Source organism: Saccopteryx bilineata, chromosome 4, assembly GCF_036850765.1.
Source record: "Saccopteryx bilineata isolate mSacBil1 chromosome 4, mSacBil1_pri_phased_curated, whole genome shotgun sequence".
Classification (NCBI taxonomy): Eukaryota; Metazoa; Chordata; class Mammalia; order Chiroptera; family Emballonuridae; genus Saccopteryx; species Saccopteryx bilineata.
Genome location: NC_089493.1, coordinates 189,487,717 through 189,508,904, shown reverse-complemented (window position 1 = coordinate 189,508,904; position 21,188 = coordinate 189,487,717). Strand labels below are relative to the sequence as shown.

The following is a 21,188-nucleotide window of genomic DNA, read 5'->3' as shown; positions in this document are numbered from 1 at the left end:
GAGGAGGAGGAGGAAACATTTAATCCTTACCCTCTCCTTACCTGTGTGACCTAGCCCCTCCCCTCCGCTGAGTTCTGGGCAGTGACTGTCCAAAGTAACTGAGTACTGACAGAGGGACGGAGCACAGCAGAGGGTGACAGGCCACCCTGAATCGCTCTCACTCCGTCAGCGAACCCATTAGGACCCCATACGCCGAATCACTCTATGATCCAGTGCAGCCTCTCCGCTCAGCAGAGCCCTGGCCGGTCTACTTGGCCAGCAGATGTGGGCTTTCCAAGCGTAGGAGACAGTTTCAGGGTATTTAATAGGTTCAAGTGTACTACACTAAAATGAAAATACGTTTTAACTAAAGCATAGGCAAAGGTGAGATTTCCAAGCAAAAAGAAATGATGAAACAGATACCCTCTGTCAAACCCTTACTTCTTCAAAGCTTCAAGGCAACCCTTTTAGACTCAGGTTGGACATGAACGGAGGCTGAGAGGTGAACTGATCAACCCGTCACCCAACCAAGAAGCATCCAGCCTCCCAATGGTCGTCTGCCTCTGACGGAAAGCCTCCACGATGGACCACGAGGCACACAGCGGGGTCTCAATTAAGGGCTAGCTCTCTACCTGCCGCAGATTTGTCTTTCTTTCCCCACGTCATTTTTAAGAAGTCGTGAATGGACCCTGGCCGGTTGGCTCAGTGGTAGAGCGTCGGCCTGGCGTGCAGAAGTCCCGGTTCGATTCCCGGCCAGGGCACACAGGAGAAGCGCCCCTCGGCTTCTCCACTCCTCCCCCCTCTCCTTCCTCTCTGTCTCTCTCTTCCCCTCCCGCAGCCGAGGCTCCATTGGAGCAAAGATGGCTCCTTGGCCTCTGTCCCAGGCGCTAGAGTGGCTCTGGTAGCGGCAGAGCGACTCCCCCTGGTGGGCAGAGCATTGCCCCCTGGTGGGCAGAGCCGACCCCAGTGTTCTTCCCCCTGTCTGCCCCTCCTCTCCGCCTCCAGCTCCGGGAGAGGCCGTGCTTTCTACCTTCCAGGTGCCGCGTTCGTAGGAGGAGGCCCCGCTCACCGTGCTTTCCGGCCCCGGCGTGGGGGCCCGGGCGCCCCCTGGCTTGGGTTCCCTGCTCTGTTTCTTCAAGTATTTGTAGCTCAGGAGGTTGTACCAGCGAGTCGACCTCTCCCCAGACCGGCAGACCTCAGCCAGGCTGATCTGGGCGCCTCCCTGTGGAGGGCGGGAAAACGGAGGGTTACGATCAGGATGACAAGGACACCCGAGGAATTTGGCTCCTGGGGGAAAGTATGGAAAACACCACTCCAGGGCAGATGGCAGCTTCCGGGAAGGAAGAGAGGGCTAGGTGTTAATCACGTCCAACAATCACGCATGCACCAATTTTTCATTCACTGGTTTACTCATTTGCCAAACATTCATTAAATGTTTATCTTTGGGTACGGATATGGAGAGACCCCCAGGTGGGATTATTAAGGGAAAAAACAGGACAGTGCAAAACAGTATAACATGCTACATTTTGTACAAGACATGGAGATATCAGAATACATACATACATACATATATATATATATGTATTTCACACCATATTTGAGGTACAAGAAAGAGTGAACATGATCACATGATCATCTGTAGCAAGAAATAATGAATAAACTAATCAAAGTGGTTATCTATATAGATAGTTGCCGAGATTGGGATGGAAGGGTTGAGAAAGCAGGATTTCTCTATAGTAAACCTTCCTAAACAATTTTTCTTTGAATCGTGAAATGGATCCCTTAAGAATAAGCCCTGGCCGGTTGGCTCAGCGGTAGAGCGTCGGCCTAGCGTGCGGAGGACCCGGGTTCGATTCCCGGCCAGGGCACATAGGAGAAGCGCCCATTTGCATCTCCACCCCTCCGCCGCGCCTTCCTCTCTGTCTCTCTCTTCCCCTCCCGCAGCCAAGGCTCCATTGGAGCAAAAGATGGCCCGGGCGCTGGGGATGGCTCTGTGGCCTCTGCCCCAGGCGCTAGAGTGGCTCTGGTCGCAATATGGCGACACCCAGGAGGGTCGCAACATGGCGACGCCCAGGATGGGCAGAGCATCGCCCCCTGGTGGGCAGAGCGTCGCCCCCTGGTGGGTGTGCCGGGTGGATCCCGGTCGGGCGCATGCGGGAGTCTGTCTGACTGTCTCTCCCTGTTTCCAGCTTCAGAAAAATGAAAAGAAAAAAAAAAAGAATAAAACAAACTACAACAAAGTAACCTACCTGAATATAGCCTCCCAGAGAGAGGGTTTTATTTCAAGTGGCTTCATATTTTTACTAGCCATCCTTTGTGGAAAGAACAACGAAATAATTTTAATCATTTCTCAGTAGTCCTATTGTGTCAACGTGCCTTCTTTGAAGGCATGTTGGGGTGCCCTCTTCCAAAGGTTTGGGGTGCATCTCATTCACTTTCCCCCAACACACCTGGGTCTGTGCCCATGGGTGGCAGAAATACCCAAGCCAGTTTGCAAAGTGGGTGGGCAGCCAAGCCATTGCCCCGGATGGCACCTGGGAGAAGGAGGGTGCTCCCCAACCCAGCTGGGACCCTTTCTCCCAGAGTTTCCTTCTAGGCGCCTGCACCAGGGCACGGTATGGACTGTCCTAAGCGCTATGGCTGAAGGTGTCTTCTGGGGAAACAGTTGTGAGTAGGTGAAACACACACACACACACACACACACACACCCGACACCTTCCTTGTTCAGCACCAGCTTCCTCCTCTGGAAAACAGGGAAGGAACCCTACCTGCAGGGCTGTGGGAGGGGGGAATCAGAGCCAATTCAGGTGTGATATGCCTGGCACATTTTAGGCAGTTAGAAAAAAGGTAAATAGACACTCATCTGTGTATATTACTCATTATTTCTTTAATAAATAATCTCTGAGCCCCATGTGGACTCTGGAGCCACAGAAATGTACGTGTAAGACATGATTCTGCCCCCAAGGAGCTCACGGCGTCCTGGGGAGACAGACAAGTACATCAGATATTACGATTCAGAACATGCCAGGCCACGTTTGAGGGGCAAGGATGAATGAATATAACCACAGTTCTGAGGTGCAACACAGCCATCAGACTGTTATTAATTCCAACAAGATTTATCATAGATTGACATCAGATCATTTACAGCAAAATGGTGGGATCTTGATAACATTATAAGGAGTGAAATAAGTAAATCAGAAAAAAACAAGAACTACATGATTCCATACATTGGTGGAACATAAAAATTAGACTGAGAGACATGGACAAGAGTGTGGTGGTTACCAAGGGTGGGGGGGGGGGGAGGGAGGACATGGGAGGGAGGGAGGGAGAGAGTTAGGGGGAGGGGGAGGGGCACAGAGAACTAGATAGAGGGTGACGGAGGACAATCTGACTTTGGGCGAGGGGTTTGCAACATAATTTGATGACAAAATAACCTAGACATGTTTTCTTTGAATATATGTACCCTGATTTATTAATGTCATCCCATTACCATTAATAAAAATTTATTAAAAAAAAAAAAAAAAGATTTATCATAGATGTGAATATGGTCTATTTCAGTGAAAGGGATGCACTTTGAAGGCATTTACACATTCATTCATTCATTTATTGTATATGTATACAGCTGTCGAGTAGCCTTTATGTGCCAGGTGCCAGATGCCAGCTCTGGGTGCTTGGGATACAGCAGGATTTAAGGCACAAAAAAATCCCTGCCCCCATGAGCTTAGCTTCCGGTCTGGGGGAATCAGAGAAACAAATCAGTAAGTAAATTCCATGTGGTGTTACATTAGATCCAAATACACTTAAGAGTCCTCAGTTTTATCAGGTACACTATTATTTCATGCCCCACCAAGAAGGAAAAATAATTGCCAATCAAACTAGGCACTGCCATCTATTTATAAATTGCAACTTGAATCCAGAGATGGTAAACTGTGAAAATAATGTCTACCCTAGAATGTGTGATGTAGAGAAATATCGGGTGATAAGTTGCAGAGAAAAATAATACAGAGGAGGTGGGTGGGAGGGGTAAGAGAGAGGAAGGAGAAGGCAGTGGTCAGCAGGGTGGAATAAAGAGCTCACTGAGGTGAGGGACCCTTGGGTCAAGCCCAAAACGAGGCAAGGGAGTGATCCTTGTCCATCCACATTTGGGAGAAGAGAATTCCAGGCAGAGGGGACAGCAAGTGCAAAGGCCCGGAACTGGGAGCTAGCAGGTGTATTCAAGGGGCACAGGGACACTGGAGAAAGTCTTGGGAATGAAATCCGAATTAAGAAGGAGCACACCCCCGAAGGCCTGGGAGCCAGGCAGAGGGCCCAGGTGCTGGCTCTAGGTGCATACAGAAGCCATGGGAAGGTTGAGCACAACAGTGACGTGCATGTGGGACAGCGAGGAAAGGAGGCCAGGACATAGGCGGGGAGACCCCGTGGGAGACAGCTGCAAAAATCCAGGTGAGTGAGGACAGTGCGTAGGGGCCAGGGGAGAGGTGAGTGTCGTCTAGGGGTCTTCTGAAGGTGAAGCTACCAGGAGTTTCTGAGGGACGGGATGTGGCAGGCAGCAGGAAGAGAGGGGTCAGGGTGACTGAGGTGTCTGGCCCGGCAATGGAAGTATGAGGCTGCCGTCAGCTGAGACAGTGACGACGCAGGAGGAAAGAACACGGCCGTGCTTGTGGACAAGTTCATCTGAGATGCCTGCTGGACACACAAGAGATGTGGAGCAGGCAGTGGACGCATCAGTTAGAGGTGCCAAGAGGTGCCAAGAGGCCCAGGCTGGACCTGTACATTTGGGATGGTGCTTCAAGCCGGGAGACACCACTAATGGAGCGAACGGAAATAGCAAAGGGCAGAGGACCAAGGCCTGAGCCCTGGGGCCCTCCGACACAGGGGTCAGGGGGCAAGGAAGAGGCAGCCAAGGAGACACAGAGAGAAGCCAGTGACGTGGGAAGAACGCTAGGCCAGCAAAGTGTCACGGCAAAGGGTGTCGAGGAAAGTGGAATGAAGCGAACAAGCCAGATGCAATAACGAGGCCACCGAGGACGAGGATGGGGGGCTGGCCACTGGATTTAGCAACAAACATGTCACTGAAGACCCTGATGAGCACATTTCGGGTGGAAAGATGAGGGCAAAAGCCCACGTGGGCCTGACCAGGCGGTGGCACAGTGGATAGAGCGTTGGACTGGGATGCAGAGAACCTAGGTTCAAGACCCCGAGGTCGCCAGCTTGAGCGTGGGCTCATCTGGTTTGAGCAAAAATCCCACCAGCTTGAACCCAAGGTTGCTGGCTCCAGCACGGGGTTACTTGGTCTGCTGAAGGCCCGTGGTCAAGGCACATATGAGAAAGCAATCAATGAACAATTAAGGTGTTGCAAAGCGCAACGGAAAACTAATGATTGATGCTTGTCATCTCTCTCCGTTCCTCTTTGTCTATCCCTCTCTCTGACTCACTCTCTGTCTCTGTAAAAAATAAAATAAATAAATAAAAAAATAAAAAAAGCCCACATGGGTTGGGTTACAAAGCACATGAACAGCTTCACAGTTTGCTAGGAAGAAAAGGAAAGAAATAATGTCATAGCTGCAGGTAGACAGGGGTAAAAAATACAAAGGGGGTGTGTGTGTTCTTTTTTAAGCATAGGGGAAGTAACAGCGTGTGTGTCGGTAATTGACAGGGACAGATCCCGGGGGTGGTGGGCAAACGGCAGACAGGGAAGAGCAGAGGAACAGGTGGCCGGGATGTCCTTGAGGGATGGGAGCGCGGAGGGCCCATCCTCAGAACGAGGAGGGACGGCAGGACCTAGGAGAGCAGCTAACCGTGGGTGGGAGCTGTGCAGACTCTCCTCTGGTTCGTTCTATTCTTCCTCTGAGAGACACGAGGGCCTCAGGGGGGGGGGGGGCGCGGGAGGCTGGAGGGAGAGGCGAGGATAAGAATTCACCACTGGGCCTGACCAGGCAGTGGCGCAGTGGATAGAGCATCTGCCTGGGACTCAGAGGACCCAGGTTTGAAACCCCGAGATTGCCAGTTTGAGCATGGGATCATGGACGTGACCCCGTGTTTACTGGCTTGAGCCCAAGGTCACTGGCTTGAGTAAGAGGTCACTGGCTTGGCCGGAACCTCCGGTCAAGGCACATATGGGAAAGCAATCAATGAACAACTAAGGTGCCGTAAGAATTGATGCTTCTCATCTCTCTCTCTCTTCCTGTCTGTCCCTGTCTATCCCTTCCCCACCCTCTCTTGTTAAAAAAGATAGAGAGAGAGAGAGAAAGAAGAATTCACCATTGGGCCAAGCAGGAGAGTAAACAGTCTATGGAAACACGGAACGGTGCCAGGCAGCATTAGGCCTTATGGGAGCTTGGTGACCATGATTTTAAAATGACACCATACGGTGCAGTTGTGGTGTTTCTCCAGCAGCACAAGTGGCGAGGCGGTGGAGAGTCCACTGCTACAGGGCTGGGGTTTTGCCAAGTGGAGATGGCAAGGTGGGAAAGGGCTGGGGAGCCATTGTGCTGGCTAACCCCGAGACCTGAGCAGGGCCTGGGAAGCGGCTGCCTCAGCAGAACCTGCGCTGAGAGCACTGAGCTTCATTTTTGCGGGTGGGTAACCACGGCCCAGCTGCAAAACCCGTGACCCGCTATGCCACACTAAAGCATCTGCTAGAACCACTGCCTGAAATGTTGGGGAAGGCAGGCTGTGTGTCCCACCATAATCTAGGTCTGGGGACCCGGGAGACACTTACAGTAAGCCTGTGAGAGGTGGGGTCGTGATGGCTAAGCGTGAGGGTCGTGGAATCCGTGCTCACATACAGGTTTCTCTTCCTACTGGCTAGGTGACCGGGACAGATTCCTTAGCCTTTGGGGCTGCGATTCCTATCTGTCAAAGGGCGGTAATCCCAATGCTCCTCCCCGGCTGTTGTGAGGATTAAATGGATACCACACGCAAAGTTCTCAGCCCAGCGGCTGGACACACAGCCTCGGTCAGGACCACACGCCTGCTGCCGGGCTGGTGAAGCGGCTGGAAACCGCGCAGGGATTCCGCGAACGCAGCAGAGAGGGAACATCGGCATGGAAGCGGACCACCCCCTCTCTTCTGCCTCACTTCCTCGCCTCCCTCAGCCACCAAAACATGACAGCCTGATGCTCCAAGTCCCCACAGGATACTGGAGAAGTAGGTCTCCCATTGGCCAGGGACGGAGACAAGCCCGCGATGGGATGGGCGCTTGGCTGCTGCAATGGCAACCAGCAATAGTCCGACTTCAATGAGGGAGGAAGAGTAAAAGGCATCCAAGGAGCAGAAGAAAATAGGATGGAGCCTCTTCTGGTTTAGGAGTAGCCAGGGCTGACTGAGGAAACTCCTCCCTGGGGGAGCCCAGGTTTGGAAAAGCGTCCTGCTCTGTCATTCGGTGTCCTCCATGCTTGCCACGCCCTTCAGTCACCATCCCCACCTGCGGGCTCCAGAGGCCAAACTGCCTGGGTTCTAACGTGGCGCCTGCCACCTCCTGACTGGGTGACCTTGAAGTTCTTTCTTCTCCTCTTTGTGCCTCTGGTATAAGAGACCCTATTTTATAAGACTGAGTGAGGATCAATAGAGAGAACACATGTAAGGACCTCAACTCAAGGCCGGCCACATAAATTGTCCCCAATCGATGCGGGCTATTGCATAACTGTCAGTAACAACAACAGATGCGGTGACGCAGCCGGCGGAGAAGGGGTAGGAACCGGTACCCAGGACTCCTCACCGCTTTTCATCCTCGCTCTGGAGACCAGCAGCATCAGCGCCACTTGGCAGCTTCCTAGAAATGCAGAATCTCGTGCCCCACCCCAGACCCGCTGAACCACAACCTGCACTCTCACCGGAGCCCCAGGTAACTAACGCTGGTGTGTGTTTTGAAAGTTTGGAAAGCGCCGCTTTAGCGCCTCATCTAATCCCCAGAGAAGCACCTGTCAGAGAAGGAAACAGACTGAGGACTGAACTGACTTCGGGAACAGGGCAGGGAAGCACAGGGCTGGTGACGCAGGGCCAGCACTCCCTAGACGCGGCCCCACAATTCCACGGCAGACAAGGGTTTGACAGCACAAGCCCAGCGGGGTCAGGGGTGGAGAGGACGAAGGCTCTCCATATGGGCGGAGGCCCGTGGGTCACCGCAGGGGGAAGGAGACCAGCCGGCCAGGAGCAGGGCTACCCCCTGACACTTCCCGACTCCCTTCAGATTTAGAGAGGTGTACACATCCCACTCTCCTCCTTGGCCTGTGCCCCTGTTCTCCTGTGCTACCTATCACCTCCGACGCGGTCCTCGTCACAGAGCATCACCTGTCCTTATTGGTTGACGTCTTGGCCATCAAAGTTGGCTCTGCGTCTATCTGGTTCCCCACCATGTCCCCAGCACCCAACAGGTTCCCAGGAAAGGTGACAGTGGGTGGGGCTGCCTTCTAGGTATAAGTCCATGTCCCGGCTCCACTGTGCCCACACCTTATTGTCCAGATACATACTCTGAACTCTGAATGGCGTAGGGTTCACAAAGCCCTTCACCTCTGTTAACTCATTTGTGTGTCACAACAAGCCCCTGAGTTTGCTGCTGATTCCCACTTTGCAGATAAGAAGGCTGAGCGACATCTACATGCACTTGGGTCTGCCTGTCTCTGAGGGAGTGGCATTCTTGGGACCCCAATGAACCCGGGGCTACTCCATCTCCAATCCTGATGCCTGGAAACACAGGGAGAAGAAAGAAGAAGTCGGAGGAGCTCTGCTCCAGGGACGGGGCTATCAGTGGCTCTATCCAATGAGGACCTACTGTGTGCCGGGCACTGAGTAGGTGCTTTATACGAACTGTCTCGCTTAATCCTCACAATGACTCTTCTAGTGGGCATGAAGGAGGCAGTATCATCTGCATTTTATGGATGAGAAAACAGGATCAGAGAGGTTAAGTAACGTGCCCGAGGTCACCCAGCTACATAGCAAGAGGTAAAGCTGGGACTTGAGCCTCTGAATACTGGTTCTCCTATAATGCCGCACAGTGAAGCCACGGCAGGGGCTGGTTATCTTCTGGGTTCCGGCATTCTAAAAAACAGTTTTAGGTCTGTTATTCTTCCTCCTGTGAAACGAACTCCCCGCAGCTTCAATAAGTCTGAGAATGCCGTCTGCTCGTGGAAGAGTCTCTCTGCCTAGAAGCCCGGATGAGCTTGCAACCTTTTCACCAAGCCTTCTCCCTGACACACAAGGTGGATCAATTCCCAGAAGGGCAGAAGGCAGAAGAGACAGACAGACAGACAGACACAGTCCTCACCAGGCAATCCTCCAGGTGGCTCTGGTCAGTGGCACAGACGTCGACTCTTAAGGTCTTCTGGTGAAGGGCTAGATAGGACATGGACACCCAGAACACCTCATTGAACGCGACGGTGTCCGCGGCATCCAGGGGCCGCGTCCGGAACAGGCAGGTGGTGCTTTCGGAGCAGGGGAGGACGGCCACACGGATGTTCCTGGAGGGAAACAGAAACGCAGCGGAGCCCGGGTCAGCTCAGGTCCGGGGCTGACGTGTCGGGCTGACCCGCCGCTGCAGGTGCCGGAGAAAACAACAGTGGCCGGGTTCGTCATTTCTCAAGTGGCCACACAGGTCCGTGTGAAGGATACAGAAGGGCCCCTAAGGATAACACACTGGTCTTCCTTCTCCCGAATCCCCCAAATCCTTAGCACCCTGAAGCAGGTGGGGTCTGAGGCCAGCAGAGTACAGAGGGATCGGCGAGGCTGCTTGTTAACACTGGGGGACCCTCATACCATCGCTGGTAAGGAGGCAAAGTGTGACGACCCCTGCAGAGGGGAACGTGACGATCCGCACAAAACCACAGATGCGTTTACCCTTTGGCCCCGAGAGCTTGCTGTTGCACTTGCTCCAATACCCCGGCTGGAGCACCAATGAGCTGTGCGGAAGGGTATTCGTCCTGGGGGTGCATGGACGAGCACAAGACAGAAAACACCCCAGTGTCCTAGCTCGTCTTCCTTCTAGACGGCCTTCCCCCTGCCTCCCTCCTTCCTGCGTCGCACCCCCGGGTGCTGGCTGGGCGCCGACACAGAAATATAAGCTGCCGTTGCTGTCGTCAAGGCCTACAGTGGAGGCAGACGAGCTCAGTGAAACATCAACCCAGTCTGCAAGGAGAAGAGCCAACACGCAGACAGTGGAGGCATGTAGATGCGCCCTGTTATCCCGTTCAAGGTAACCCCCATCACACCCTTCCGACAGGAGCACAGTGACGGGCGCTGACTCAACTGGCAGACCCGTCTCTCTTTGTGTGGAACATCTGAGCTTAGAGCAGATAAAAGGGACCGTGACCTTCTTCTTCGCGAGGCTTCGAGTTCATGAGGGCAGGGATTTGCTCACCACCCTGTTCTTGGTGCTGGCACATGCTGGGCGCTCAGGATGTATCTGTGAAGGCATCACAGCTGTCCAGAGTGCTTTTCGTTCTAGCCGGCGTGTCTGCCATCATGCCTGTTTCTACAATAGCTATGCTGACACCTTACGTCCCAATCACAGGCACGAAATACTCACAGGGAGTTTATGGGGCCCATTATCCGAGCAGTTCAGAGCAGGAGAGCGACCCCAGGGATGGCTGCGGAGGGGGAGGGGCTGATGCACACTCCACCCTGTCGGCTAATACTCACACTTTCTGGTTTTGCTGCAGCAACAGAGCAGAGAGGTTACTCAGCTGGATGATTAATATTGCAAACTGCTTATTCTTCTCGTCATACCTGTAACGAACAGGGGCAGACGGAGTACCTATTAGTAACACATTTATCTCTGTCGTAGTAATCACAGATGTGGCTGCCGGCTGCTCTGGAGACGTGTGGTGAGCCAGGGAGCACAGACCCAGCATGTGCTGCCGTTCAGGAGTGTAGAAGCTAGCAGTCGGAGTTGTTTCAAGAGGAGCCAGAAGTTTGTGTGAAATGTCCTGGTATCTAAATGCTGGCAATTAGTTGCTATTAAAAAAAATACTGAGGGCCTGGCCACCGAGCTCAGCTAGTTAGAGCATCATCCTGATGCACAGAGGTTGCCAGGTTCAATCCCCAGTCGGGGCACAGACAGGAACGGACCAATGTTTTGTTTTGTTTTTTTCTGTCTCTATCTCCCTTCCTCTTTCTCTAAAATCAATAAATTAAAAAAAAATAAAATAAAAAAGAAAAGAATATTGAGGTGATCCCCCATCAAGAAGAAAGAAGAAATGCAAATTTGGGTTGCAGCCCCCAGGGGCTGCCTTGGGTCCAGAGGTCTGGACCTCGGACGGGTCGGGAAGACAGAAACACAGCAAGAGGCAGGAGGTCTGGGTCCAGGTCTGGCTCTGCCACTGGCCTGCTTAGTGAGTTGGGGGCAGATAACAAAGTCTTCAAAACCTCATTTTTCTCTTTTGTAAAACGGGGAGCTGGGAGGCAGGGAAAGAGCCGCCCCCCCCCCCACCTTTAATTAGGAGCTCACAACTAACTGGGGGAGGTCCTGTTGTTCTCCCCTCCTCCCCGGGCAGCCGGCAAGGTGAATGCTGGGGGACGCTGCTGCTCCCCACCACAGAGAGACCCTGCACAGACCCTTCCCCTCTGTCCCCACCCTCCCCGTCACTTACTTCAAGGCAATCTGAACCCGGGTGGCTCCCACGGCTTCTGATTCGTCACTGTCAAAAGCGGGGACTTCGGAAGCACCAAGTCTGGAGGGCAGGACGGGAGAAGGACGGTCAGAGCTCCCGGCAGCAGCCTGGGCTCCGTCTGGGGGTGTGTGGTCACTCCCCCAGGAGGAAGCTTGGGTGGGTGGGCTCAGGCTCCCTGCAGACCCGCCCACCCCTGGCTGCTCCAAATCCCGTTCTCCAAGGGGCTCCCTTTTCTCTGGTACGCGCTGCCCTAGCCCGATGCCCCGGAATGGCACCCACCAGACGAGCTCTCCCAGATTGGAAGCCTCCCAGCCCCAGGAGGAGCTGTGCTGCCTGCCTCTTTGGCAGAGCCCCCGACAGGGCTGCCGGGGGAAGGTGGGGTCACCGGGGCATGCCCTCCTGAAGGTCTTTCCCACACACCCTGGGGGCCCAAAGTCTACAGATTCTGTGTTTCCAGAGATCTGGGACTCAGGGACTCACCTCTGCACGGAGGCCTCATACACACCACTGTCCCCGGCCACGGATTCATCCGACACAGCGGCCGAGACACAGGCCACTTTGAGGCCACATGCTTGGGCCGTATTCACAGCTGAAGGAAGAGGTGGGAAAAGGGGCGGAAGGTGGGGTTCAGAAACCAGGGTACTGTCTTTGCAACACACCCTGTAGATCCATCCACCCTCTGTCCTAAGATGGCCCTGACAAATCCCAGCCACCTCTGAACTCGGCAGCCAAGTCCTGCCTTGCTCAGAGGTGCAGAAAGGGTAGCCTCTGATTCTGTGTTTGACATCCCAGACTCTGGAGTCAAACTGCCTGGGTTCAGCCTGACCAGGCGGTGGCGCAGTGGATAGAGCATTGAACTGGGATGCGGAAGACCCAGGTTCAAGACCCCGAAGTCGCCAGCTTGAGCGCGGGCTCATCTGGTTTGAGCAAAGCTCACCAGCTTGAGCTCAAGGTTGCTGGCTCAAGCCAAGGGGTCACTCGGTCTGCTGTAGCCCCCCCCCCCCCCCCCCCGTCAAGGCACATATGAGAAATCAACCAATGAACAACTAAGGAATCGTAAACGAAGAATTGATGTTTCTCATCTCTTTCCCTTCCTGCTTCCTGTCTGTCTGTCCCTATCTGTTCCTCTCTCTGACTCTCTCTGTCTCTGCCACAAAAAAACAAACAAACAAACAAAAATCAACTGCCTGGGTTCAAATCTCGGCTCCACAGCTTACTGCTTCAAGATACTGGGACACGGATCATCTGTGAAATGGGAAGAACACTTACTTGTCGGGCTGTCGGGGGGACTCAATAAACATTATAGGGACGTTAGTAGCAGAGCGATTGGTGTGGGAAAAGCGCTCTAACAAAACCCATCACCCCCATCCCGACTGCAATGTCATTCCCAGGCCTTCTAGACAGACCCCCTACGCACCTAGGGCAAAATAACAGCCCCTGGACCCTCGGGAAGGGCAAGGGGTGGGCAGGAAGGACTGACGTGCGGCCCTCCCATTCGGCCTCACTCAGCTCACCAAGCTGCCCTGGACGGAGCCCCTCAAAGGCCCCGACCCAGTGCTCAGACCGGGCGCTTGGCACACGCTGCACACTCCTTCCTGCCCCGAGTCACGGGTACTGACGGTGTGCCAGGCCCACTGCCATGCTCAGAGCCACCAGAATGAATAGGGTAGTTCCTCCCTCTAGGCGGTGGAGAAGGCCACGTTCAGGTCCCTTGACCTCCCAGCGGGCGCTACGGAGCACCCACTGTGTGCCAGGCACGGGGAGTGACTGAGGAAGAGACTGGGGGTGGGCAGGCTGGGGAAAGGGCTGTGCCGGGAGCCTGGGAGATACAAGCGGCCACCTGGGTGCATCTCTTCGAGCCCGGATCCCACACCTGCTGCAGCCTGCGGACCTCCCGTCTCCGCCCCCCCCCCCCACGTCTCTACCCTCCGCTAAACCACTTAAGGAGATTAATTTGTCTGCTGACTGAGCAGCAGCACTAATCGCATAACCTGCTTAGCGGCTGCGCTCAGCGGCTGCGCTCAGCCTGGCATCCATCACTGCGATCACTGCGGGAAGGTTGAGGAGGGAGGGGGCGGGAGGGAAACGCTCTCCTGAGAGGGCTGTCTCTAGCCCACCCCGCACCCCCACTTCCAGGACGCTGTGGGGGAGGGCAGGGGCGCCACTCCCGACAGACACCCGGCTGGGGTCTGAGTGTCCCAACCTCAGACCCCAGCCTTGGCTAGCATCTTCTTGAGCCTGCACAGAGGTTCCACATGCACCTCCTCCTCTCCGGGGAAGAATTTCCCGAAGTCCGCCACCTGCTGCAGTGGGAAGGCTGTTTTTATTTTTGTCAAGAGCACTCGGCAGGCACGACTTCCCTCCTGATGAGGGAGCCCCAGGGATCCCTCGCCTCCTCAGCTAAGGAAACGGCTCAGGCAGTGGAGCCTTTAACGAACCAGGGAACTGCCGTGTATCCCCTCCCCCTCCCCCTTGCCACTGGCCCTCCCTCGCAAATGAACGGATACTTCTGGGCACCCTGGCAGCCCGCTTGCCCGTTTGCTGTAGCTTTAACGCGGGGCTGGGTCCAGCTCCTCGCTGGCCACGCAAGGAGCCAGGAGCAGAAGCCCGAGGCAGAGCTAGCCCGTGCCTTCCTGCACGGAGGTTCTGGGCAGGCCTGGCGCCAACCTTGACTCTTCTGTCTCCTAGCTGTGACGCTGACCTTCGAACGAGCCACTTAACCTCACTGTGCCTCACTTCTTTCATCTGTATTATGGGCTAAAGCGGCACCCACTGCAGAACGGTTGTGAGGCTTAAACAAGCAAATGTGCATGACAGGACCAGTGTCTTGTACACCTGTGCTCAGCAGGGCATCGCCAGGAGAGGCCAGAGGCCCAGGGGAGCTGCCTGAGCACCCTGCTCAGTCCCGACCTCTACGCCCAGGGTCAGAGTGTCCCAGGAATGAACACACCAGGCTAGCTCGCACCCTAAGAGGAGCACGACAGCGAAGAGGTTGGGTTTTCGGGTCAGAAAAAATGCAGGTTCCAATCCTTGCTTTCCCACTGCTGGGTGGGGGACCAACGGCAAGTGATGTCACCTCTCTGAACCACTGTTTCCTCATCTGTGAAATGGGCACAATACAAGTAACCTATTGCACCCTATACCGCTCATCTCCGCTACGTAATGCACCCCAATAAATGTGAGCTGTTATGACGTGTCACGTGGCTTTTCTCTCAGTAAGTCTCAGCTGTCAACCTCAGCATTGCCTTCCATTTCCAAGACACCAACTTGAATCTCAACCCACACCAGCACGTGCATTCTGACCCCGTGCTGAACGGGAGACAGATCGTGTCATTCCCTGGCTTCAACCAGTCACATGGATCCCCACTGCAATGGGACAAAGGCCGAACTCCTTACCACAGTTACCACAGCTCACCTGGCCTTACGTGACGCACACCCTGCCTAACCCTGGCTCTGCGGGTGACTGGCCACGTCTGGACCCTCTAACAGCCCCGTGGAGACCTGGGAGGTTTCGCTCTTCCCAAGGCCGGCTCCTTCTCACTGTGGAAGCCGCTGTTCGAAGGTCACCTTCCTTCACAACCCAACCTGAAAGGTTCCATCCTCTCTCCAAGTTTAATTTCTGGTCTGGTTATCTGTCATCATCTGTGCTTTCATTTGCATGTATATACTTCATGAGAACAGGGACCTGTCTGTCCTGAACACGGCATCCTTGTGACTAACCCAGCGCCTGGCTCATGGCCTGTCTGTGGAATGAATGGGGGATCCATGTACATCCGTTAGCACAGGCCCTGGCTTTTAGCTTTAGTAGGTACGTAAGAACAATTACCTGTTGAATGAATGAATCCACCAAGGAAAACCCTTAGCCTAAGACCTAGAGCAGGGGTCCCCAAACTTTTTACACAGGGGGCTAGTTCACTGTCCCTCAGACCGTTGGAGGGCCGGACTATAAAAAAAACTGTGAACAAATCCCTATGCACACTGCACATATCTTATTTTAAAGTAAAAAAACAAAACGGGAACAAATACAGTATTTAAAATAAAGAACAAGTAAATTTAAATCAACAAACTGACCAGTATTTCAATGGGAACTATGGGCCTGCTTTTGGCTAATGAGATGGTCAATGTCCAGTTCCATATTTGTCACTGCTAGCCGTAACAAGTGATATGACGCGCTTCCAGGGCCGTGACGTGTGCATCCTGTGTCACCGGAATTAGTACTGTATGTGAGCGATGACGTACTTTGCGACGTCTCACTGACCACCAATGAAAGAGGTGCCCCTCTCGGAAGTGCGGCGGGGGCCGGATAAATGGCTTCAGAGGGCCGCATGCAGCCCGCGGGCCGTAGTTTGGGGACCCCTGACCTAGAGCATGGTAAGTACATAAAAATGCCTACTGCATGAACGAGTAAACTGATAAACCATGTAGAGATAGAAGGTAGTCAGTAAGTAACGACCGTCATTATTCCCGGGGCCCGCGCTCAGGCCCCACCTCCCTCCCAGAGCTTCCTCCCTCCAGGTGTGGGGTTCTCTACCTTGGCCCAGCTGTTTGCCCTCCGTTCCCGGTTCCTCCAGCTGGTACCTCTCCCGGGCGCTGTTGCCAAGGCTCAGTTCGCACAGAGTGGCATTCAGCTCTGGATCTTCAAACTCCAGGGGGCTCAGAAAGGTGTCTCCAGCCAGGAGGGGGTCGTCGATGAGAGGGGAGCAGGGCGGGGACGGAGAGGAGAGGGAGGAGCGCGGAGACAGAGAGGTCATGGACCTCGGGGTGCCCGACAGGGAGCGCAGGGCCTGCAGGCGGCCGCCGCCCTCCGCCCTCTGGGTCTTGGCCACCTCGTCCTCGTGGATGGTGGTGATGCAGCCCGACGGCCGGAAGCCCGTGGCCCCGTCCAGGAGCAGGAACTCCACCTTGCTCTGCAGTTCTGAGTCCAGCTGCTCAAACGGGTCATAGTAGAGGTCAGTGAAGCTGGCGGAGGTGGAGGAGTCCAGGCTGGAGGCAGCCAGGGAGCCCCGGCTGGACGCAAGGGACCCAGGGCTGCTGCCCGAGGACAGGGACTGCATGCTGCTCGAGAGGCTGAGGGCGGGGAGAGAATGGAGGGTGAGGACTCACAGAGAGGCCAGGACACGGGGACCTCCTGCCTGGCTCTGAAACACCGCAAGTACTCAAAGCACATTAGCTTGTTGGACCCTCGGGTGTCACCCAGGCACCCCCATTTCATTAAAGAGGGAACCTGATACCCTGAGAAGGCCACACAATCAGAACGGGGCAGAGCTGGGGTTCGAACCCAAGCCCACTGCCTTATAAGTTCATTTCCCCCCCTCCGTATCTCTATTTCCCAACCCTCCTCGGGAGGCACTCCCTTCTCATGGTTTCTTTCCATATTTGCATCTAGGCCAAAATAACTCCTCTCGATATTTTAATTCAGATCAACTCAGGTTTTTACGCTTTAATGTATACTTCATATAATTAAGTGTAATTTGAAAAGCAGTTTCACTTATTACAAATAGGAGGCCACGGCCCTGGCCGGTTGGCTCAGCGGTAGAGCGTAGGCCTGGCGTGCGAGGAACCCGGGTTCGATTCCCGGCCAGGGCACATAGGAGAAGCGCCCATTTGCTTCTCCACCCCCCCTTCCTCTCTGTCTCTCTCTTCCCCTCCCGCAGCCAAGGCTCCATTGGAGCAAAGATGGCCTGGGCGCTGGGGATGGCTCCTTGGCCTCTGCCCCAGGCACTAGAGTGGCTCTGGTCGCCCCAGAGGGGCAGAGCATCGCCCCCTGGTGGGCAGAGCGTCGCCCCTGGTGGGTGTGCCGGGTGGATCCCGGTCGGGCGCATGCGGGAGTCTGTCTGTCTCTCCCCGTTTCCAGCTTCAGAAAAATACAAAAAAACAAATAAACAAAAAAACCCCCAAAAAACAAATAGGAGGCCACTGTTAAAATACCTGATAAAACAAATAAATGTGACAAAATTCCAGTGATAGTACACTGTTGCCCCCCCCCCGCCCCAAGCCCGGGCCTGAGGTCGGCTCTGCATGTGGTGGAGGTGGGATGCCGGCCCCCAGCCCATCCTAGGACAGTGCGGCCGCCACTGCCCCCCACTCCCTGCCCCCACTGCCCCCCACTCCCTGCCCCCACTGCCCCCCACTCCCTGCCCCCACTGCCCCCCCACTCCCTGTCCCCACTGCCCCCCACTCCCTGTCCCTACTGCCCCCCACTCCCTGCCCCCACTGCCCCCCCACTCCCTGTCCCCACTGCCCCCCACTCCCTGCCCCCACTGCCCCCCACTCCCTGCCCCCACTGCCCCCCACTCCCTGCCCCCACTGCCCCCCCACTCCCTGTCCCCACTGCCCCCCCACTCCCTGCCCCCACTGCCCCCCCACTCCCTGTCCCCACTGCCCCCCCACTCCCTGCCCCCACTGCCCCCCACTCCCTGCCCCCACTGCCCCCCCACTCCCTGCCCCCACTGCCCCCCACTCCCTGTCCCCACTGCCCCCCACTCCCTGCCCCCACTGCCCCCCCACTCCCTGTCCCCACTGCCCCCCCACTCCCTGCCCCCACTGCCCCCCCACTCCCTGTCCCCACTGCCCCCCCACTCCCTGCCCCCACTCCCTGTCCCCACTGCCCCCCACTCCCTGTCCCCACTGCCCCCCCACTCCCTGCCCCCACTGCCCCCCCACTCCCTGTCCCCACTGCCCCCCACTCCCTGTCCCCACTGCCCCCCACTCCCTGTCCCTACTGCCACCCACTCACCTTTTCAGCTGCGAGTGCAGAGCTGCCACCTGCCGGGTGGCCTCCTCCAGTTCTCTCACCAGCTGGTTCCTCTTACTGCTCAACTTTAACCTGCAGGGAGAGAGGGCATGAGGGGGGGACCCCGAGGAATCTGGCCTCTGACTCCCCAAAAGAGGAATCCCAGACGTGTCCCCGTGGAGATGTACACACAGATGCTACAGGTAGACATGTACGCAAGAACCTTCTGGCCCTGGCCGGTTGGCTCAGTGGTAGAGTGTTGGCCTGGTGTGCAGGAGTCCCGGGTTCGATTCCCAGCCAGGTAACACAGGAGAAGCGCCCATCTGCTTCTCCACCCCTCCCCCTCTCCTTCCTCTCTGTCTCTCTCTTCCCCTCCCGCAGCCAAGGCTCCACTGGAGCAAAGTCGGCCCGGGTGCTGAGGATGGCTCTATGGCCTCTGCCTCAGGCGCTAGAACGGCTCTGGTTGCAACAGAGCAATGCCCAGATGGGCAGAGCATCGCCCCCCTGGTGGGCATGCTGGGTGGATCCTGGTCGGGCGCGTACGGGAGTCTGTCTGACTGCTTCCGTTTCCAACTTCAGAAGAAAAAAAAAAGAACCATCTTACTGGGATGTGTGGGACGATGTGGCCTCCACCTCTAATCCTATAGTAATTGCTGTATTCGCTGGCCACTAGCCACCAGTTGCTTTGCTAGGAAACGTAGAACATTGTATTCACTCATTTGCACAATAACTCTACATAGTAAGAATGGCTCTCACCACTTCACGTACGAGGGCACTGAAGTTCTTAGGTTAAACAACGTGCTTAGAACAGGGGCCATGCCTCCCTCTCCCGGCACCGACCACGGCTCCCACGCATGGGCCTGCTCAGCAAGTAATCGCTGAAGGGAGGGCTTTTTCCCAGGGAGGGAGGCCGAGTTCATTCGCTCTACTGAATGGCCTGGACGGCAAATCGCCCACGGACAGGGTGTTCCCCTGACATCCACTTGGATGAAGGCCCCTTACGCATGCTGCTGGAGGGGCCTGGCTGACCTGTGGCTCCTGCAGCACAGCCAGCCCAGTGCTGGGGCCTCGGAGAGTAACCTACCCCACCATCCGTCCACCAACGTGCTCAGGTCTTCCACACAGGCCCCGCGACAAAGGCCAGAGCCGGCTCTACACACTGAGAAGTGGTGAGGAATGGCTGGGGCGTATGAGTGGGGAAACTGAACTTGTGAAATTCTCAAGACAACCAGAACAGCAGGCAGAGCAGCCGTGGCATGGTCCTGGGCCACCTCAGTCCCTGGTGCTGCTCTTCCAGAATCCTGCCTGGGGCGGGGCAGGCAGCGGGCCAGCAGATGGAGCCCGCAGTGAACAAAATCCTTGCTCTCCACGGGATGAACAGGACTATAGAATCTCCTGACCCTGGAAGGACGAGGTCAAGGAGCAGCTGGGGCTCACACTTTCTACCTTCGTTTTCCTCTTCTCTGAGAGAAAACCACAGAGCTGCATTAAGGGAGTAAAACCAGGTGTCCCCGCCCCAAGCCGCAGCAGGATGCCGAGGGGACTAGGAGTCAGGTGGCCCTGACTTCCTGAGCATGGAGGTGCCACCTCCAGCCGCAACTCACAGGTGCCTAGGCCTCCGCCCAGAGGCACTGGGCTTTGCGGGCCAGATGGCATCTGAGTGTGATGCCTGGCACAAGCAGAGAAGGCAGAGGATCCAGAAGGTGCCCCAAGCTTAGGCTTGCCACCTGGGGCGCTGGTTAAAAATGCAAGAGCCTGGGTGTGCTGCACCTCCAGCCTGCGGAGGGAGCGCGGGGGCGGGGCCGGGGAGTGCACGCTCTACGCTGTGCCTTGCATGACTGCGCAGCAGCTCTCCAAGTGGTGGGAGGCCGACGGGAAGGGAGGGGGGCAGGGAGAGGTGTGCCAGGATGTCTGCGGTTCTGACTGATTTGGGAGTGGGCTTTGGTGGGCCCAGTGGTGTTGCTTCACTGGGGGCTTCTATTCCTGTCCTCCTCAAGGCACCTTGATTAGAAAGGCTATTGTATGAAGACAAGGAGCATAGCCTCATTTCAAGAGAGACGAGACAGAGGAACATGGGATACGGAGAGAGAGGAAGAGACCTTGAGAGACAACAAGAGTCGGAGGGGTGGATGCACAGACAGACAGACAGACAGACATGGGTCTGGGAGCGGAGCAGAAGATGCAGAGACCGCTGAGTCCGCCTTCTCCTCTCTCCTGCAGAAGGCTCCCCGCTTTCAGAGCTGTCCCTGCCCCCAGCCTCCACCCCCCAGGCTCTCCCGTCTTCCTGCCCACAGGCCCCTGGCTCCCCTCTGCTTGGCCCCCAGATGACCCTGCCCTGGGGGACCTTCAAGTCACCTGCTCAGCAGCTGCAGAAGAGGGGAGATTCTGGCTTCCCTGGACTCACTGTTCCAGGGAAGCAATCAAACCTTTGAAAGACGGGGCTGAAGGCAATAATAATAAACGACCTTCTAAGAGGACAGTCACCTAGGCAAGCCTGGGCCCTGGAGCCAGCTCTGCCCCTTGGGATGTTGGGCGAGCCTCCGTTTCCTCGTCTATAAAATGGAGATGAAACTCAGGATTGATAGGAGGTTTAAAATGAACGGATATACGATGGGTTTATGGACACAATGAATAAATGAATGAATGAATGAATGAATGAATGAGGAGCTGGGGATTGTGAGACCTCCTGTGGACAGGAGGCTGGTGGGACAAGAAGGAGCTAAATACAGTCTGTTATAAGTTCTACACCACGGAATGCAAGCCAGTGGCTTTTGGGTTGAGTCAAGCCCCCAGATGAAGCTGATTTAGCCTTCTCAGTATTTAAAAAAATCTTTTGCATTAGTTGCCAATATTTAAAAAATAAACAGACA

The 21,188-nt window shown here is 55.5% G+C and overlaps 1 protein-coding gene across 1 annotated transcript in view; it reads right to left on the bottom strand.

Moving 5' to 3' along the window:
• The window catches only part of WWC1 (WW and C2 domain containing 1), a 129,033-nt gene that overhangs the window by 19,817 nt on the left and 88,028 nt on the right, over window positions 1-21,188 (bottom strand). The window contains exons 10-16 of the mRNA XM_066273229.1: window positions 18,322-18,411; window positions 16,117-16,652; window positions 12,066-12,174; window positions 11,565-11,645; window positions 10,615-10,701; window positions 9,245-9,437; window positions 1,049-1,201 (exon numbers count right to left, since the gene is read on the bottom strand). Coding sequence (XP_066129326.1) covers window positions 1,049-1,201; window positions 9,245-9,437; window positions 10,615-10,701; window positions 11,565-11,645; window positions 12,066-12,174; window positions 16,117-16,652; window positions 18,322-18,411 — 1,249 coding nt within the window. The remainder of the gene's footprint in view (window positions 1-1,048; window positions 1,202-9,244; window positions 9,438-10,614; window positions 10,702-11,564; window positions 11,646-12,065; window positions 12,175-16,116; window positions 16,653-18,321; window positions 18,412-21,188) is intronic.